At 40.8% G+C, this 22,148-nt stretch overlaps 1 protein-coding gene across 1 annotated transcript in view; it reads right to left on the reverse strand.

Annotated features, from left to right (window-relative positions):
* Positions 1–4,197: 4,197 nt before the first annotated feature.
* Positions 4,198–22,148, reverse strand: part of CFAP54 (cilia and flagella associated protein 54) — a 307,349-nt gene continuing 289,398 nt past the window's right edge. Inside the window, exon 68 of the mRNA XM_086712592.1 lies at positions 4,198–4,523. Coding sequence (XP_086568718.1) covers positions 4,404–4,523 — 120 coding nt within the window. The 3' untranslated portion in view covers positions 4,198–4,403. The remainder of the gene's footprint in view (positions 4,524–22,148) is intronic.

A 22,148-nucleotide genomic window follows, 5' to 3' on the forward strand; every position in this document is an offset into this window, starting at 1 on the left:
TTCAAGCATGAGAAAATGAGAAAAGGTGGTTAAACAGTGGACTTCCTGGTCCACTGTTTTCTCCCCTAACCCACAGTTATGGGCTTGTCCAATCCTGTGCACACATAGATAATATTAAATTATTAAAATCTCTTTTTCCATAGATTGAAGATATCTTTGATGATGAAAGATAGATAGGTATAGATAGATATAGATATAGATATAGATATAGATATAGATATAGATATAGATATAGATAGATATTTCACCTAAATTTCCAGGTTGTAGGGAAATTGTACATCCCAAGATATAGTGCAAACAATGAGGTGCTCGGTCTCAAGCTAAATGAAACCCAAAGGAATGTGGGACACACTCACACACTTATGACACCCTTAAGCTAAGGTGATAAGATGCACTGTGAAAATACAACAGTGCAAAACTCTACACTAAAGGACACTATTAGAGACAAATGAGTAGGGCACCAGCAAGTGCCCAAGTAGTTTGGGAGCCCTATGCTCTGTCATTTGAATTAGGATGGAGAGATTCATACCATGTTGTCCAGAAGAAGGAAGAGCAATGCGGAATAGAGGCAGAAACCAAGCTTCTAGTACTCTCCAGAAATGTGCCATTTCCCCCCTGCAATTCAGTGAAGGAGAACAAGTTAGCTGGGGTGGGAATTGTGTAAAGTGCCAACACATGAAGTGAACAAAGACTACTGCCCTGAAGCATCTGAATAGCTGGCAGGTGGTCAATTTCTAAAGCAATTTCTTAGAGATTGATATGGAGAAAGATATGGGAAGCTCTGGGGTTTTATTACCCATCACTTAGCTGTTGGCATTGGCCTCTATTCTCTCGCTCCCTGCTTCCCTCCCCTCTTTCTGCTTCCCTTCTTCTCCCCTTTCAGTTTGTGTCCTGTCATTCTCTGTTATAATTAAAATAGGAAACATTGCATGTGTGTGCTATAAAGCATCTGCAGATACTGTATATTGTATGAAAAAATAAGCAGCTGCAAATTGTATAATTTGGTCTTAAAAAAAAAAATCCTGAAAGACATTTCCGGAAATAAACATCTTTCATCCCAGTAGGTTTGAATTTTCTTTTTGTTTGTACTTCAGTCCATTTTATCACCATCCTCACTGCCTTGTACAGAAAGTTTCAGCTTTAACCAGTGAGTGTTCCTATTTTAGCAGAGATGAGGGAATTTCCGGAATGATGGCTTAAAATGGGGCAACTACGATAATAGGGTGTGGTGCAGTTTTGCGCAGTGTTTTTCTCAGTCAAAACAACACCTAAGAATAACAGCAGCTGTAAGTTATTAAGAGTGGAGAAAAAGTAAAAATGTGCTGAAATATTACCTGTTACAGTTGGGAGGGATCTGCCATCCCCAGAGGAAACCGGTATATTGGCATGGCTACCACTGGCGTGGACAACATGCTTTCTTGGGGCATCTTTTCAGGTCTGCAAGTCATGTTTCAAAATCTGCTCCTAGGCAATGGGTGTTCCACTTTTAGCTTGAGGCTCAGCCATGTCTTCCTTTTCCTTGACTTCCCAATTTCCAGGAGCAGTGGAGTAGGCGCAAGGGCTGGGGAAGCCAGTTTAGCAATGAAGAGCTCAGACTCTCCAGTCAGACAGAGCTGGATTTAAATCTTGGTTCTGCCTCTAACTGTGATTATTGGGCAAGTTACTTAACTGCCTTTTGCTTTTGTTTCCTTATCCATAACATGGGGTGAGTCATCCAATGTGCATCACGATCTTATTCTTGTGAGGACAGAAAATGTTCCAGAAAGGTTAGGCAATAATGGTAGTGGTAGTGGTAGTGGTGGCGGAGGTGGTGGTGATACCTTTGCTTCCCTTCCTTTTAGAAGCCCATAGTACCATCTTGCCTCGGTCACATGCATCCATCCATCCATCCATCCATTCATCCATCCATCCATCCCAGAAATGTTATAAACCTCTACTATGTGCCAGGCATTATTCTAGGGTCCTATAAAACAGTACACACCTTTATATCTACTAATATTTAAAATAAAGAAAAATGAGGGGTGCCTGGTGGCTCAGTCAGTTAAGCGTCCAACTTCGGCTCAGGTCATGATCTTACAGTTCGTGGGTTTAAGCCCTGCCTCGGGCTCTGCGCTGACAGCTCGGAATCTGGAGCCTGCTTCAGATTCTGTGTCTCCTCTCTCTCTGCTCCTCCCTCGCTTGTGCTCTGTCTCTCTCTCTGTCTCTCAAAAATAATGTTTTCAAAAAAAAATGAAAAGCACCCAGTTAGTAAAAACTTACTAGTGACAAACAGTGGGATACATGCATATACACTCCTGGGAAATTAATATTAGGTTGAAGCAAATGGCCTTGGTTACTAGTCATGCTATATTTCCACACCTATATTAAATGCATAGTAACCTGTTGTGCCTTTTTTGCCCCTGGTGGCTAAACTTCCCATAAATTAAACTTTTCCTCTGAGGAACACAAAACCTTTAAAGGCATTCTCTCTCCTACCAGAGAAACTTATAAGCTCCAGTCTCTGGACAAAGGATTTGGAAGCCCTCACCACATAAAACCCATCATATCTTAGTGGCTTTCCTGCAAGACCCAAACTTTATTTCATATGAAGGTATAGTCATCAGGCAATTTTCTTCCCTGAATTCAAAGGGAAATAGTTCCTTTTTCTTTCACTGCAGCATGGTATCCCAGTTGTTCTGTCTCTGTTTCTTCCCTTTCCATTATATACTGAATACATATCTTTTCTGAAAGCCAGACCATCATTTCATTCATTCATTCATTCATTCATTCATTCATTCTTTTTCACTCACTCAACATAGACTGAAATTCCACTAGTGCTAGGAATTTGTCACTCTCCTTAATCACCAGTCATAGTACCCTATGATACACCGAATCAAGCCTGAAGCCTTCAATCTAGTTCCATTCTTAGAGTTTAGCTCATTTTCCATTATGACTGTCCACTCCAGATAGGTAGCAAGAAAGTCCTTGACATACAAACCATATTCATTATCATTGTTATGCATCTGTTCTCCTACAGCATCCTCCCTACCAGCAAATTTCTGACCGTGAAAATTCTTATTATTAAAAGTCTTGCTTAAGGTTCATTTTCTCCATGTACTATTCTAGGACAATTCTACCTTGGCTGTTCCTGGACTTTGGAACTGCATGGCTGTGTGAATTTTTTAAAAACCAGGGGCCAGAATACAGTTGCTACTTTTTTCTTTTATTATAAAGTAAGAACATTGAAAAATGTAAATAGTTACCAGCTACTATTACCACTACTTCATAAAAGAAAAGCCAATTTAACACCAATAGGAAGCAGAAAATTCATAATCTCAGGATAAAGGGCAATTAATTAACCACATTTAACTTTAGAAAAATACATTTAGGTTATACCTACTTTTTTTTTTCATTTACTGTTGCTGTTCATGGCATGAACAGGCTGGCATGTAGGAAGCATTTAGGCGTAGCCTTCTTCAATGTTAAAGAAAATGGATGACCCTCCCATCACCTTGATCCCCCTCCACCTTGGCAGGGACATGATAACTCCCAGCACGGTGATTAGTACCACCTCAGGTATTGCGCTGAGTCCTTTATTACACCATCTCACTTAATTTAATTCACATAGCAATCCTATTAATAGCCCCATGCTACAAATGAGGAAACAAACAAAGGCTTAAAGAATTTGTTACTTTCCTAAAGGAGCAGAACTGGTAAGTGGTGAAGTTACTGTTCAAACTCAGTTCTATATAATTCCACAGTCCATGCTCTAAAATTTTATATAATGTGGCTCCCAGCAGTATAAAATATGAAAGGTCTTAATTTGCTACAGATTTCTTTCCAAACCACATAGACAAACTTCCAAAGTTGAACCGACCACATGTTGAGGTTTAATCCAGAGTTTCTCACTCTTGGCACTATTGACATTCTGGGCCAGATGATCCCTGGTCGTGGGGGGGCCCTCCTGGGCCTCTTAGGATAGGTAGCAGCATCCCTAGCTTCTACCCACTGGAGGCGGGTAGCACCCTCCTCCCAGTTACAGCAATCAAAAATGTCCTCACACCTTGTCACATGTCCCCTGGCGGCAAAATTGCCCCCAGTTGAGAACCACTGTTTTAATCCAATCTTGTTCTACGGACACATCTAAACACAACCTGTACGTGAACTGTATGACCATGGGAATATTTGCACCTTGCACAAACATATTTTCTATGAACAGTTCTGTAAGATTGTTTTAATAAGCAACAGCATTGTTATTTAATTCAGATACAATTTAAGACATTACTCAAACTATAATTTTTGAGGAAATTTTTGAGGAAACAATTTTATTTTGCTTGTTGTGAGAAGACAGTTCCAAAAATGTATTTAAACCAAGAAAAACGGTATCACTTAAATCCTTTATAAGGTTAACATGTGAAGAATGTTTAGGGAATAATCGACACCATCCAGTTGAAGAGGCTTCCTCCTGATACAATACAACCGTTAGCAAGATCAAAAAGTCTCTCAAGATTGAATATAGATGGCAGCGAGATAGCAAATGGGACCTGAGAAGAAGCAAAAAGTGTTCATGAAATGCATGGTTTCAAACTGTTGGCTGAAGTAAAGTTCTCAAACACACAAATACCAATTCCATATAATGATTTTATGTGAAAGATATTTAACTCTTGCCTAAGGTAAAATGCAAAGTTTCACGTCTCTGCACTGCTGAAATGTCACACATATCATTTTTATATCCTATTAAGATTCATAGATTAGCCTATAAAAAAGCAGGTATTTCTAGAAATATGGACTATTTGCATTTCTATAATCACTGCATATGATTCTACAGGTAGGACTTTGGCCCTGTTCCTAACGAAATGCATTCTTCCATTAACAGGTTTTCCAGTTGAAAATCTCCCTGTCTCGCTTTGAGCTTAAATCCTGCCACAGTGAAGCAAATTCTGTTTGGAGCTCACTCTTTCTGAAAGACACACGGGGAGACCATGCAGAGAACCAGTGCAGCCAAAGTCACCTGAACAGAACAAAAGACGGAAAATAAGACTGCTTTTACCATCACAGCACTGATTATTTCATTGAGAGAGAGGCCAGAAGGAGAGAATAAACAGGAAGGAGTGGAAACAATGTTTCCTGGGAATCTACTTTATGCAGATGTAGATAATTTGGAAGATGAATGAGCAAATGTCATGCAGAATGACCATAACAGATTAGATCCTTGTGGGCCTAAATTACGGTAAGAAATTAGAAGAAAAGTTTTATTAATTTCTTGTCCAATTGTTAAATGAAACTTTTATTCTTTTTTTATTTAAAAATTTTTTTTAATGTTTTATTTATTTTTGAGACAGACAGAGAGAGACAGAGCATGAGCAGGGGAGGGGCAGGGAGAGAGGGAGACACAGAATTCGAAGGAGGCTCCAGGCTCTGAGCCCCATGTGGGGCTCGAACTCACAAACTGCAAGATCATGACCTGAGCTGAAGTCGGACACTTAGCCAACTGAGCCACCCAGGCGTACCAAATGAAACTTTTATTCTTAAGAAAACTCAGTGAATCTAGAAGTGGAGGCTGCCTTTTATTTTTTTCTTCACTTTGTTGGATTAAAATATGACAAAAGTATTCCAGTACTTGTCTATAACTTAAAATAATAAAGAGGTGAAAAAATGAATAATGTCCTCCTTTCTCACTCAATCCTGAAGTAATAAGTATTACTAGTTTCAGGAGTATCTTTCCAAAACTTTTAAAATCCTCTAACAAATGTATATTCATGTGGATTTTTTCTTTTCCCTTTTCTCTTTCCTTTGTTTTTTGAAATGGGATAACTAGATTTCCATGATTTGCTTTTTTTAGTTACCAATATGTAAGAAGAATCCCTCTTTAATCAATTCAGGGAGGCAGAATAACTACGTTGAGTTTAAGAGTGTGCATTCTGGAGTAAGACTGTTTTGATTCAAACTCAGACCTCAAGCACACACCAGCTATGTGAGCTTGAGTAAAATATTTGGTCTGTTTGAATTTTAACTTCCTCATCCATGAAACAGAAATAATATTGTAATTATAATTGTTATTACAACATATTGCTATTACAGGATGGGATGAATTTATACACATAAATACTGAGAACAGTGCCTAGCACACAATGAACACACAATAAAGGCTACACATTACTAACATGGTCGAACACATTCTTTTTAATGGCTACGTAACAATGCATGGGATGGCCGCATCCTAATTTATTCAATCACTTACCATAGAGGTTGTTTCTAGTTTTTGTACATGCTTGTCTATTCATATACATCATTGGGTACACATGCTTTTATTTTTGTACTACTGATTCCCTAAGATGGTTTGGTTTCGTCAAAGGGTGTTTACCCTTTACATTTTTAACACTTCCTTTATTTTTTTATGTTTATTTTTTAGAGAGGGAGCGAGTGCAAGCAGGGGAGAGGAGCAGAGAGGGAGAGAGAGAGAATCTTAAGCAGTCTCCATGCTCAGCACAGAGCCCAAGGCAGGGTTTGATCTCATGAACCTGGGATCATGACCTGAGCCAAAATTAAGAGTTGGATGCTCAACCAACTGAGCCATGCAGGTGCCCCACATTTTAGCATTTCTTGCCAGATTTCTTTCCAAATAGGTTATAGCAATTAACATAGATACCAAATTGACCTAGATCTACTTGTTGAAAAGACCGTTCTTTCCTCCCTGCACCGCAAAGTCACTTTTGACATAAACCATGGGACCACATATGTGTGCGTCTCTTTCTGGTCTATATTTTGTTCTATCGGTCTATATCTATACTTAATCTCGCACTATTATTACAGCTCTTTCATAAGACTCGACAACTAAAAGTATAGCTTCATTAGCTTTGTTCTTTTTTTTAATGGTTTTGGCTATTCCATATCCTTTGTATGTCTGTGTAAATTTTCTGATACTACTGCAAACGATAGCTTTAAAATTTTTTCACTTATAACTGTTTTCTGCTATATAGAAATAAAAGTTATATGTACATTCATATGTTTATACCTACTTCACTAAATTCGCTTATTCATCCTAGGAGACAATTTTGGATTTTCCATGTCTATAAAGAATAAGAACTTTCTTCCTTCCTTTCTCACACTTTATTCCTTTCTGTTTTCTTCTTTACTTCACTGGCTGAGAATCCCCATGCAGTGTTAATTAGAAATGATGATAGGATGTCATAAACACAGGATTAATTGACTTTTCAATTCAGGGAAAGGGGGAAGGGTTATTTAATGAATGACACTGTAAAACTGTCTACTACTAAAATTCAACCTTTTCTTTACTTACGTCCTCTACTATTTTTGTTAAGTTTATTCCGAGGCATTTTATAATTTGGTTATTATTGTGAATGTTTTAAAGTTTTAGGAAAACTTTAAAAGTTTAAAGTTTAGTGAAAATGCTAAATTTATCTCACAGTCAAAATACATCAACGCTATAAACACTAAGAGAATCTGAACGTGCTTTAGGAAGTCAGAGTTACATCTTTTCCCCAGAGAGTTCAAGACTTTGCAAATTAGAATTTATGGGATTTCAAATAAAATGATAGAGTTAAAAGATAAAGTGTTTCTTTAGTCATGTTTCTTGACCTGTATCTACTCCATCTTGATACCTGGACATTTAAAGTGAGCCCACATAATGGTTACAACGTGAACACACCCATGAGGCTCAGAGACTTTAGGCAACTTGCCCAAGCTCCCTCAGCTAGTGTCAGAGCCAGGATCTCTACTCAGACACACTGGTTCCTCAGAACATGTTCCTAACCACTCTGATGCACTGCCTGTCCCCTGCTGCCAATGCTGGCCTCTGAGGTCCCTCCTGGCATGGCTTGTGTGCCAACCACGGAATGTCCCTGCTCCCTGCAGCCTCTGCTCCCAATCCCACCTGACTTCGGTCTCCTGCTCCTCCCGTAGGCTCTGTGGCACTCTGGACCCTTCTCCAGCTCTGACTTTTAGAAATTTTATGGAAGCTTCTAGGGCTTCCATAGGGAATTTCTCAAGTAAAGTTAAGTTTAGGTGAAATCACTGAATTTCTTTTTTTGCCATTCAATAGAGACAGGATTAGCAATCATAGAATCATGGGAGAGTCTTTTATGTCTTTTGTAAGTAGCTTTGAGTCTGGATTGTCCTGGATAAGATACCGAGGAATCCTGGTTCCTTTTCCTGGATCAAGAAAGGCTTTGTGGAGAGAAAGGAAGGGAATGGCTTGGCAGGTAAGCAGACTGAAAATTAGTTCAAGTAGGTTATGCTTGCAAGGAGCAGTATCAAAGAAATGGTGATGATTCTGGCTTCCTAGAAAGGATAGAAGTCTGAAGTAATATGAAGAAGGGAAAAAAGTTAATCAGGTTGAGAAACACTGAAGGGGTTCATTGCCAGGACTTGAGCTTGTCTTGAGGGGGAGCTTGTGAAAGTCATTGGAGAGTTAAAGGTTATTTGCCAAGGCTATATTTTATAGAAGTGTCTGCGTGAAAACTAGATTCTATCATAATGAAGGATTTTATTACTTCTGTTCTTTTGTTCCAACAATTTTCCTTGATTGAAAGAAAAATCATACCATCTTCAAAGTATCTATGATTCTCCTCAATCCAATGAGTTTTTATTGAGCACCTACATTGAGAATTCTTCTTGATTCTCTCAGCACAGTGTCAGTTGCCTTTTTGTTGGTTCTAAGCGTTAATGACCAAGAAAAATGGGAGAAAGCGAAATTCCCACTACTCAGTTACATTTGCCTGATCTTGTAAGAGGTAAGAAGGTTATCAAAAACTGGGCTTTGTGATATGGATGGATTTAACTTCACCTCATTTCAAGAATTTTAAAACACAGAGAGCCACAGCCATGAAAAAAAAAAAATCTTCAGGGTAGGAAAACAAATGCTGATTTCATCCAGCATTCTCACATATAGGTTTCTGTACCATGTTATAGGTCTATCTCAATATGTCACCTGAGTCTTTGAAGTTAATAATTTATTGGATATTTTTTTTCAGCCTGGGGAATAATATACATTCCAAGGCAGAAAGGATAATATGATACTGGCTTCCTTAAGACTCGGTATCATGAATGACTAACAATAGTAGACGTTATCCTCCGCGATCTAACAGAAATAGCACCCAACTCTTAAGAAGGTGAGAAGGAGAGTTGTATGCAACTCTGAGAGACCACAGGACATTTCACACTTTGCCGAGAACAAGATTATCTTTTTTATCACTCCAATTTGGGGATAATAAAACTTTAAATATGACAGGAATAAAGGTTTCTTAACATAATATGAGATCAAGGGTCATTTTGGTAAGATGGTAGAAATCTTCTAAAATTAAATTTTAAAGAAATAACATTATTATAAAGACACCTTGCTGAGAACAAGAAAATTAGAAATTAAAGATGGGATATGGGAGAGAAAGCATTTGTACAGAGAATTGTTTCAAATGTCACACTGTCTATGAATAGGATTGATTCTTCACAAACCATCATCATCACCGCAGCTATCGTCACTGTCACCGTCCCACCACTGAGCCTCAGCTGTGCATGGCATTTCCTTGAGCTCTTGAACAGAGTTCACCTTTTAGTAAAGGACAATGTTTGCTCAGACACGTTGTCCTACGCGTACAGGAAACCAAATGTTTCAGTCAGTTCAAAAACTGTTCGGCAACACTAAAGGACCCTGTCTCTCCTCATACCCAAAAAGATGCCAAAAATGTTTTGGAATACATGAAAAAATGCCTTGATGAAGGAAGACATATTGAGGGGGACTACATCCATTGGGTGTATGTTTGAAATTCAATTTTAGGTTATGTTCATAGTTTATAGCTATGGTATAATAAGAAATAAGTAATTGTTCTTTGTCCTAGGTTCCTGGCATAAAGCTCTTAAAATCTTTGGGAATTTTCCTTTGTATGCTAATAAGATGACTGTGGGGCAGGGGACCGATAGCTTCAGGGGCTGGTCACCAGGAAAACCAACCATGTGATTGAAGGATGGAACTTTCAGCCCTAGCCCTGATCTCTGGGGAAAGGAGGGGGGCTGGAGACTGAATTTGATCACAACAGCCAACCATTTAATCAGTCGAGCTCATGTAATGAAACCTTCATAGAAACCTCGTAAGGACAGATTTCAAGGAACTTCTTGGTTGGTGAACGCGTTGACATGCTGGGAGTGTGGGACACTCAGAGAGGGCATAGCAGCTCTGCCCCTGTCCCCCGCCACACACACACAAGATCTTGCCCTATGCATGTCTTATATGGGACTCTTCCTCAGTTGTATTCTTTATAATAAAGTGGTAATTGTAAGTGAAGCACTTTCCTGAGTTCTGTGATTCATTCTAGTGAATTATCGAATCTGAGGGAGGTAGCCAGCATCTAAAGTGGGGTCAGTCTTGGATTAAACCTTTAATCTGTGAAGTCTACCCTAACTCTGGTAGTAGTTTTGGAACTGACTCGAATGATTAGACCCCCAGTTGGTGTCAGAGAATCACAGAAGTAGTTGGTGTCAGGAAAAACACCCTAATAGTCATGTTTGGTATTATGTAAATTAGGGCAGTGCTCAGCTAGTGAGAGTCTCTGGGGTCTTTGGGACATTCTCCTACACCCCCCTCCTCCTTGGCAGATATTGCCCTCCATACCCCTTCCCAGGCCAAGCTGAGGCACTACTTAGTGAAAAGTGATTGAGCTGGCAGTGGTATCTCCATTATGGGTGTGTGCTTTGCTTTTTATAGGGAACTATTCAAGAAACAATCCTATAAGGCCAAAAGAGATCTTTAAGAAAAAAGTTGGAGTTTAGGCTGTACATACCCGGCTTATTCTAACTGCTCAAGAGACTAAGGCCCAGAGAAAAGAGTCTTTGAAATATGACACCCTATTGTGCAGAAAGAACAGCTGCTCTCCCCCTCTCTCTCCAGGAAAGTATTTTTCGCCATATAAAGAACTAATAAAGGGTCTCAAACAGGGCAAATCCCCTTTAAAATATCAAAAGCTCTAATCAGAACAGGAAGGATGAGTTATGCAACCAACAATGAAGTACATGGGGCATAAAGGCTAGATGCAAGTTCATGGCCAATGGTTCAGTGCTTATAACCAGGGCTTTGGGGAAAGAGTTAAAGGAGAAGTGTCTTGGATGGAGGATTTAACAGAAATGCCTGTATTCAATGTGTTATAAAATTGAATGCTTATTTCTCACTCTCTCTGGAGATGCAAGAATATAAATTCTAAGCTAGTACTTATATGTGATTATATCATTTTACATCACTGCCTTTATTTTGAGAAATAGTTTTAAAGCTTTACCAAGTCTTTGTTTTTCTATTCTGAAAAAAAAAGCTTTTCCTAAGAAAGGAAGCCAGCATTTATTGAGGCTTGCAGGTAGGCTGGAGTCTTTGTTTTACAGAGTTTATTTCATTTGTAAATTAACTGTCAAATGGAGGTCAAGAGAAAATGTGGTTAACTAAGGGGTCACATTGTAGAATGTAGTTTAAATCATGATTGGGTGACATGTGGGTGATGTTTTGTCTTTACTTCTTCATTAGGAAATAAACTTTAAGCCAGAAAGTATGCTTCCTATCTCCTTTGGAATTCTTCTAATTCCAATAAATAAGAGTTAATTGAGCACTCATGTATTCATCACCAGTCAGAGATTTCATTTTTTTTTTAAACTCATTGCTGAGGTTTGGGTTCCTGGAAACAGATTCTGAGATGGAACTCAGCTTTCAGGAAGCTTATTAGGGAATGCTCTTGGGATCAACACCCATAGGAAAGGAAAGAAAGCAGGATTAGCAGAGAGAGAGAGAAGAGCAGTCACAACAAAGGGCTCAGCCAACCCCACGGAGAGCGAGTTTTGAAGCTGGGATGACCCTTCAGAGATGCTCTGAATTGTGGTAGGGGGGTCAGGTCTTTGTACTGCATATCAACCAGACTCCCCCCCCCCCCGCCCCCACAAAAGGAGGCCATCTCTTTTCCCCCCATGGGCATTCCTGAAGAGGGTTGAGAACTCAGGACTGTCGGTACATTTCCCAGAGCTGGGAAAATAAGCTCTTCAGTCCTGAAGGGAGATCTGGGGGTCTCAGTGGAGGGGCCATGAGAGGCGCAAATATTTAATTCAATGGTTAACTATATAGAACCATCAAGCAACTGGCAATATGGCAAAAAAAAAAAAAAAAAAAATATATATATATATATATATATATATATATATATATACACACACACACACTAGTATACAAGTGATACAAGCCAAAGGGAGATTTGAAGTAATAACTAAGTAAGAATTCTTATACCAGACTTCCAGATGCTGCTTGCTTTTCTGGGTCATGGTAGAACAAGCTTAACACATTTTCAGTAAAATTCCTATTAATCATGTTATTTGATTACCCTGAGGAACAGTGTCCCTTCTGGAGTATGAGAAGAATTAGAAAACAAAGAATAGGAGGAAGATTCAGAAATAATTTCTTCCCTCAAATAATATCTTTCCATAAACTTAAATATGAAGAAATTCAGTAATTTCACCTAAGCTTAATTTTACTTGAGAAATTCCCCCACGGAACCCTGAGAAGCTTCCATAAAATTTCTAAAAGTCAAGCTGGGAAAGGGTCCAGAGTGCCACGGAGCCCACAGAAGGAGCAGGGGATTGAAGTCAGGTGGGATTGGGAACAGAGGCTGCAGGGAGAAGGGACATTCTGTGGTTGACACACATGCCATGCCAGAAGGAACCTTAGAGGCCAGCCTGGGCAGCAGGGGACAGGCGGCGTGGCAGAGTGGTTAGGAACACATTCTGAGGAGTCAATCTGCCTGGGCATGGATCTTCTGACACAGACTAGCTGAGGGAGCTTGGGCAAGTCACTTAAATTTCTCACGTGTAATATAAGGATAATCATAGCATCTAACTAGAAACAGAAATCTAAAGTCAAACATTGAACATCAGAACATACATGCACATTCATGTCTGCTGCTGTTACAAATTTGTGACAAACCTAGTGGCTTACAACAACACAAATGTGCTCTCTTACAGTCCTGTAGATAAGAAATTGGAATTCACTTTCACTGTGCACAAATCAAGATGCCAACAGGGCTGGTTCTCTCTGGGGGCTGTAAGGGGACAATCTGTTTCTTTGCCTTTCATGGCTTCTACAGACCACCTGTGCTCCTTGATTTGTAGCTGCTTTAAAGCATTCACTCCAGTCCTGTTTCCATCATCACATGCCTTCTCCTACTGATGTCAAATAAGGATACTGTGACTACACTTATGGCCTACCTGGATAGGCCAGAATAATCTCCCCATCTCAATATCCTTAATTTAATCATATCTGCAAAGCCCTTTTTGTCTTACAAGGTAAAAGGTTCTGGGGATTAGGATGTGGATGTCTCTCGGGGGCCATGATTCAGCCTACCACATAAGTAATTAAATAATAAGGTTTAGCTCATAAGAACATCCTATTTATATCATATCTGCTCAACAAAGTTTGGGTCACTGAAGTTATTGAATTGTTTTTATTTAAAAATTCATAGCATCATTTGTGACAACATGGTTGGAGCTACAGAGTATATAATACCAAGTGAAATAAGTCAGTCAGAGAAAGACAAATACCATATGATTTTACTTGTATGTGGTATTTAAGAAACAAAGCAAATGAACAAAGAAAAAAGAGACACCAACCAAGAAGCCGACTCTTAACCATAGAGAACAAACTGATGGTTACCAGAAGGGAGGTGGTGGGGGGATGCATGAAGTAGGTGAAGGGGATTAAGAGTACGCTTATGACGAGCACTGAGTAATGTATAGAACTGTTGAATCACTATCTTGAACTCCTGAAACGAATATACCACTGCACAATTCTATACCAGAATTAAAACAATCAATCAATCAATCAATCAAAATTCACGGCATTCCTGTAAAATGACTATTGTTCCAGAAGTTATCAGTGTTCACTATAATATGTACTGGTTTCTCTACAATTTTCCACACCCTTGCACATCAGGTTGAAGTCAATATGCTATGAACAGAAATTATGATAGCCGTTCCATACTGGCTCTTGGAAATGGTCACCTTAATTTATTGCCTAAACTAGGACATAAATAAGGAACAAAAGGAAAAAGGAAATAAAAGGAGAATAAAAGTAAATAAGAGGAAAGTTTCTTAAGCATTATTCCGAATCAACAGGTATATGTTATGACCTGACCGCCGCAGGCCAGCCGAGATGAATGGCCACCCTACTTAAAAACCTCTGGGGAATGGGGCGCCTGGGTGGCGCAGTCGGTTAAGCGTCCGACTTCAGCCAGGTCACGATCTCGCGGTCCGTGAGTTCGAGCCCCGCATCGGGCTCTGGGCTGATGGCTCAGAGCCTGGAGCCTGTTACCGATTCTGTGTCTCCCTCTCTCTCTGCCCCTCCCCCGTTCATGCTCTGTCTCTCTCTGTCCCAAAAATAAATAAACGTTGAGAAAAAAAAAAAAAAAAAAAACCTCTGGGGAAGTCCTCCAGTCCTCTTCCCCTGCAATGGTGATGTTGGAGCCCATGTAGTCCAGACAGAATAGCTACATGTAGAAGGAGAGTCGTCCAACCCTCACTGAACTTTGTTTGAAAAAGAAATGAACCTTTATCGCCACTGAGATTTGGGGTTTATTTGTCAGCACAGCAACCCCTGCCCCATCCTGTCTAAAACACCCATGCTCTAGCAAGTTTGTCCTTCCCTTATAGTATACACGGGGAGAATTCCATCAGAGTGAGGGTTTAACTCCACTTAAAGGTCAGGACTTTGAATCTCAGCAGCAAAGAAAGGCTGTAACTGGGTATCCTGAAGCTGGGCTCCCTGCTGAAGGGCTGTGTTCAGTCTGCTTGTGGGCTTCTGACCTGGGACACAGAAGTGAAAACCCCAGAGTTGGAACAATACTTGGCAAGTCTTGATGCTTTTTTATGAAAGAGATCACTGGGCTTATAGCCTGGAAACTAGAAACAGGAGGCTCTTTTTTAGAACAAAGGCTTAATAAAGAACGTGAACTAAAGTTTGCATTTTGCTCCTGGGACTTTGTTGCTTAGAACCAAAGCATGACAAGCTTTGGTAGTTAGTAGCTTCCACTTGCAGTAGCAAACTGGAGGGCAGACCTCTTGTGCATGGTGTGGAAAGAAAAACTGCTCACGCTGACTTCTTTATTCATTTATCAGCATATACAGCAAGCCGCTGCAAACCACTCTTACACCGTGGCCAACACTCACCAGCAATTTCTGATAGAAAGTCTAACAGAGTTTGCAATTTATGAAGGATTTTCACATTAAATCATTTCACTGAACTCGCCTGGGTGGCGCAGTCGGTTAAGCGTCCGACTTCAGCCAGGTCACGATCTCGCGGTCCGTGAGTTCGAGCCCCGCGTCAGGCTCTGGGCTGATGGCTCAGAGCCTGGAGCCTGTTTCCGATTCTGTGTCTCCCTCTCTCTCTGCCCCTCCCCCGTTCATGCTCTGTCTCTCTCTGTCCCAAAAATAAATAAACGTTGAAAAAAAAAAAATTTAAAAAAAAAATGCCTAAGTTGAGTATTTAGCCTTTGTTTGTCAATATTAGTAAGAGTGTGCTCAGAAGAAGGGGGCAAGGAAAGAGGAAAAGGCCAGATAGGAGGAGGAGGAAGGATGGAAGGAGGTGGAGTGAAAATCCAGTCCTGAGCTTCCCTGAACGTGTGCCAGCGGTATATGCCGGGTATCGTAGCAGGCACTGTTGACTAATGGTAATTCCATGGCTAAAATAAAATGTGCCGATGTTCATAAGAATGTTTTGGTTCATCAAGGTATAGTTTAACAGCTCTCTGGGGGATTACACCGAGTGAAAAAAATGACACCCCCGAAGGTTACATACTGTATGGTTCCTTTTATATAACATTCTTAAAATGACAAGATTGTAGAAACGGAGACCAGATTAGTAATTGTCAGAAATTAGGGACAGTGGTGGGGGGTAGGAAGTGAGGTATCTATCAGAGGACAAGAGGGGTCCTTGTAGTGACAAAATTGTTCTGTATCCTGACTATTAATGTCAGCATCCTGGTGGTGATATTGCACTACAGTTTTGAAAGATGTTACCACTGGGAAAAAGCTGGCTAAAAGGTACACAGGATCTCTCTATATTATCTCTTATAATTGCAAGTGAATCTATAATTATCTCAAAATAGGGGCGCCTGGGTGGCGCAGTCGGTTGAGCGTCCGACTTCAGCCAGGTCATGATCTCGCGGTCCGTGAGTTCGAGCCCCGCGTCAGGCTCTGGGCTGATGGCTCAGAGCCTGGAGCCTGTTTCCGGTTCTGTGTCTCCCTCTCTCTCTGCCCCTCCCCCGTTCATGCTCTGTCTCTCTCTGTCCCAAAAATAAATAAACGTTGAAAAAAAAAATTTAAAAAAAAAAAATAATTATCTCAAAATAAAAAGTTTAATTAAAAAAGGATGGAAAAATAATATGAATAATACATTTATTAAATGTCTAATTACTCTGTTGAAAATTAGCAAATATTTAGGTAGGCCAAAAGCCACTATTGAAGGTAGTTTCTAATGGTCAAGTAACCCGAGCCTCATTTCACATTATTTAAGGCTGGAAAAGATAAAGACGAGCACAGGGTACTGAATACTTACCAACGGCATTACACTGACACTATTCCAAATGTGTTGCGTGCTTTTCTAATGTGATTCTCCATGAGGAGAATGTACAGACCAGGAACCGAAGCGCACAGATATAAAGTAACTTGCTCACAGCCATACATACAGTCAATAGACGGTGGAACCAAGAATTAAATCATGTTTTTATCCACTGATACACTGCTTCTGAGACCTTCAGCAGACTACAACAGACGGGTGACTTGTCCACAAGGGTTCACTCTTCCTACCATACCGTGTTCTCACAGGTGGTTCAGAAAAGAACGTAAAGGCGTTAGCTGCCTGAGATGTAGGCAGAATGAGAGCAAAACTCTCGAATGGCTAGTGTCCAAAGTATTGACGAGGGAAATGGGTAAATTTACACCTGCTCCTTCTTCGCGGATTTATTTTAATATAAAGAACATTTGTGCAGAGAATTTCCAAAGCTTGCCAACTGACTCAGCTATATGAGGCGAAGGTCAATACCCTCCTGACATGAAAAGATAATCCCATTGTTAAGGGCACAGTTTGTTAATCAAGACAAAACCATTTAGCAAAGTGAATGAAGTAAATGAAACTAAATGTTTAACTCAGTTTTCAGCACATTGAAAAGCAATAGACAGATTTGCTAATGGGACCCCTGCCTTTCACCTCCTTCGAGGTTCTCCAGAATGACTAAACTTCAGGAAGCCGTCCCTTTGGTTCTGAACTGCTCTTCTATCCTGAATGAAGCCGGGCTTGCTCGATGCAGCAATCTACACACTTCTTGCCACTTAGATGGTAAACACACAATATCAGGTTCGCGATTGTATTTTGGTTTAAATTATATCCAAGTATCATTATACCAGCAAATTGCGCGTCTAACAAGAGTAGGACCAGCACTTTGAGCACAGATAGCACAAAGGCTCTCGGTTCCATGATGAGTGAGAGCGTATTTCACCTTGACACTATTGCTGGCAAATCTCTGAGAGATGAGCATTTTGAAAATGCTATAAACAGCTTAGCCTTTTCTTAGCATTTTGAAGAGCACATTAATAGCCTGGCCTTTTCTTAAGGGCTTTCTTTTTCCCTTAGCCAAATTTGACAGCTAGAAGTGAACAGTGAGAGGATGGAATCAAAGTCAGGGCTGTGTTTTAAAAGCAGTGTGGAACTGATGTCATCTGGCATTGTCTTCAAAAGAATATAAGAATATTAAGTGGATGTCTCATGAACTTAAACACAAAGGAGACTCTTCACTTGAGGACAGAATGATAATGTCTCACAGAAGAAAGATGTAATTCTAGATGCCCATAAAATCTATTCAGACAGCTTTTGGCTGGTAAGAAAAAAAAAAAGAAGAAAAAGAAAAGAAAGAAAAGAAAAGAAAAGAAAAGAAAAGAAAAGAAAAGAAGAGAAAAGAAAATCTGCAACTCTCAACTTAACCAGTTATAATATTAGTAAAATTAAATTTTAAATACTTAGTAAACACCTACCCTAGAATATGTGAAACCTTAAGCCCAATGCTGTAAGCGACATTTTAAAGAGAGTATTGTTATTGCCACCATTTGGAAAGTTATGCTAAAAAGAAACCAAGAGGCACACGATAATGTAATAAAATTAGCTGAAGGAAATTAAATAGCTTAGCATCACCCTCTAGGATTTAACAGCCTAAAAAAATGGGAAGTAGAGGCTCTCCCACATAAATTGGGACTATATAACCCCGCCTACGATCCAGAAAAACCTCCCACATCACTTCAAAGGCTGCTCTGAGAACCCACCTAGGTTATCCTCGGTATAAACACACTCAGCAACTTCAGGACAGTTACCGAGCATCTTTGGGGAGAGTTGCTGACTAATTTTAAAAATTGCCTAAGTGAGTTGCCAGGAGGGGCCTCTGCTCAGAGTAGGAAGAGGCCCACAAAATGGGAGAGCTTTACTGGATGTCGTGGCAGATTGCATTTTCCCAAAATGGTTGCAACAATAGCTCCCGACCCACATGCCCTTCTTATAATTTGATATTAACACTCCTCCCACCAGGAGGTGGAATCTGTGTCCAATCTTGGATCTGGGTGGATTTGGGACTCGCAGGGAAAAGCCATTATGTAACTTTAAAAGCTAGGGCATAAACAGTGATAGAGCTTCTGCCTGATTCTTTTGGAAGGCTCGTTCTTGAAACCCAGACACTACACTGCGCCGAGGCCCAACCGGGCACACTGAGGTCACGTGTCATGTTCCGGCCCACAGTCCAATCTGCATTCCCAGCCCCATAGTCAACAGCCAGCATCAAGCACCAGACCAAACTCGCCTTTGAGCCTTCAGGGATCCCAGCCCTCGGAATCTGAATCATCCCCAACCTTCAGGTCTATCCAGCTGATGCCCCAGGTATCATGGAGCGGAGACCAATTGTCCTGTTAGGTCCTTTGCAAACATATGACCGGCATTTTAGTGAAATGGTGGTCGTTTTATGCCACTAAGTTTGGGGTGCTTTGTTATAGAACAACAGTAACTGGAACAATGAAAATGGGAAATGTATGTGGTTAAAAGTGATGCATGCAGCCATTCCTAGCACCGGAATTACCGCAGCTTCCCTTTCAGCCTCTCTTTCGGGAATGTACTCAGAGGCTTCATCTCAGGCATGTTGCCGTTCCACTAGAGCTGCTCCCCTACTTGCAGGGGAGCAAGGGAACTAACTGCAAGGGAACTCAGATAGCTCTTCGATGATGATAACAATGTTTTGTTTAGGATTGTGCCTGGCACTGTTCTGAGAGTTTACATGGATTGACTCTTCGAATCCACACAACAAACCTATGAGGTAAGTACTATTTTTATTCTCATTTTACAAATAGGGAAACTGAAGCCTTGAGGTTAAACAACTTTCCCAAGTTTACACAACTAGCAAATATCAGAGCTGGGCTGGGATTTGGAACCAGGCAGCTGCGCTCGCAAGCAAGCCTGTGCACAAGCCACCACGTGCACCACTTGCCAAACGCTGACTCTGACTCTCCCTCGATCCAGCCCCTCCCTCTGAAAGGCCAAGAGCACCCAAATTGAAAAAGTGGGACACTGCTGGCTTCAGTGTCACGATAATGGTCCGGGAACAGGCTCTGGAGTCTGCTGGTCTTGGCTGGGACAGTTACCAGCTGTGGTGACTTTGGGCAGGTCTTTTAAGCTCTGTTACCTCTTCCCTCCCCCTCCCCCTTTTACGCAAAACAATCATCCATTTCAAAGCCACAGCTGTTGTCTTCATTAAGCATTAGCCTTACTCCTCCTTTCTAGACTGTCAGCCTCTTTGGGACGAGGACTTTGTCTTTCTCACTTCTGAGTGCTCCAGCGGAGCCAGCATGGTGCCATGTACTCAGCTGCAGCTTGTAACTGAGTTGACTTTAAAAAAAAAACAAAAAAAACTATTGTCTTTATTTTTGTATCCAGGGCTTTTGGGACTTGTTCTGTTCTTTCCATCCCCATGAACAAAGCCATAAAATCATGCTCTTACCACTGAGTCTGCTGCCAAAATGAGGACTTGGGTTTACTGCCTCTTCTTTCAAAGGTCTTCCTAATCAGAGGAAAAGGCTTTCACAGGCACCCTTGATCATGTTTATATCTACCTAAGGATTCTCTACTGCCTTCCGATCATTTTCCAAAGTAATTAAAACTCCTAACCATGGGCCACAGGAGCTTCTACTAACTTGATTTCTTATAGGGAACTATTGGACCCTTCTCAAAAGACACCACAGGGAATTTCTCACCTTCAGAATTATGCCAGGATAATACCAGAATATTAACTGATATTATTACTGAGGGAGGGGTGTCTGGCCCCCAGGCCTCCGTTTTACCCTGTACTGTAATTACTTCTGTATTTGTCTGTTTCTCCTGCTAAACTGAAGGCAGGGACTCTGGTTTTTACTTTTGTATCCCAAAGTCTAGCCCAATGTCTGGCACAGAGAAAGCACTTGACAAATGTCTACTATTCAAATGCATGGACTTGATGAGCTCAGAGTCACTGATAATGTCCAGATTGCAACCCAGGGGGATCTCTGGAAGATGTATCAAGAACAGTCATTGATTTAACAAAGCATTTATTGAACACCTTCATGAGAACCAGCATTGGGCAAGGCAGTGAGAATAGAAATGTAATAAGATCCAATCTTATTATATAAGACCCAATCTGCTCTAGTAGGGGAGACAAATATGGAAGCACATCATTAGAACTTATTTTGGTAAAAACTAAGCACAGAGATCTAAACCATGGGTTTGAGAGGCAGTGATAACAAGAAGGCAGTCTGAGTTAGGTTAACAGATTACATGTGTTACTTCCCATTTAACACGATAACCCAGAAAAAGATAAGATGCTAGCTAGCATTGTGGAATGATCCTCCAGCTGATGGCCAGGGCCATGAAATCATAAGGGGTCATATGGTATAGGTGGCCACATGATAGAATCAATACCCTCAGACATAAAATGAAAGATGCTAATGACTAAACTAAGAGAGGTTAATATATCTGACTCTGTGTCTCCCTCTACCTATTCTTCTACCCTCCCTATACTTCTTACCCAAACCGGCCTAAAGATAATGATCATTTTAGTGGCCACCATGTGGTTGATGTCAATATCTAATCATAAACATTAAAAAATGATCATTTTAAGAATCAGAAATAAGAGACCATGTGTACACTAAATTCAACTGTGTGAAAAGGAAGTCACATAATGTACGTAAATAATGCAGTGGAAGTCATTAGAACTTAACTGTCATTAAGGATTTTTTTTACACTAAATTCAAGCTATATTTAAGAAAACATATTGCATTATTAAACTATTTTATGTGCAGCTGGGGCTTGAGAAACAATGGCAGACTGATATCAGGCCATCCTGGTGCTTTCTCAGAGCAGAAGGAAGGAGTTTCGGGATCTATTATGAGGTAAATTCATGGCTGCCGCAATCCACCAAGCCTCTGGCATGCGGTCAGCTGCCTCGCTAGTACTCTTCTCTTGCCTTGACCGCCGTTGGCATTTTCCACTCCATGTCCAGGAAGGCAAGGGCGGCTAGAAAAAACCCACAAGCAAAGATGCCTGGTTCTCTAACGAACGTATGACTTCTAAATCTCAGCGTGGCCTTCAATCCTCTTGTCCTTGGTCAGCTTCCTCGCTCCTCACACCCAATGACTGTGAACGCTCGAGACCTTCATCTTTCCCTTGGAGACCAGACACTCAGCCTCCTGCCCACCCTACAGGAGGTAAACTCGCCTCCACTTCAAGGAGAGTGTGAAAACCTCCGGGTGTGAACTGCCCCAGTTTCTCCCACCCTTTTCTTACATACTTACTCACACTCCCTCTCACCTAATCTGCCACCTCAAGACCTAGAAAAAGAGGAGTCTTACCTCTGTTCCCAGTCAGTTCTCTCACTTGTGCTGTCAAGGTCTTTATGTTCCCACCCTCTCCCCGAAGGCCCCGCCTCCATCATTTGTCCTTTTCTCTTCTAGAAAGGCAGGCTCCACCCCTGCTAGCTCTCTCCTCTCATCGCAGCCGGTCTCCTACCCCTCCAGACTTCTCACCCAAACCTTCCTGAAGATTCATGTACTGGTGCAACTTTCACTCTCTCACATCTCAC

Source organism: Puma concolor, chromosome B4, assembly GCF_028749965.1.
Source record: "Puma concolor isolate L17-30 chromosome B4, mPumCon1.1.hap2, whole genome shotgun sequence".
NCBI classification, from domain to species: Eukaryota; Metazoa; Chordata; class Mammalia; order Carnivora; family Felidae; genus Puma; species Puma concolor.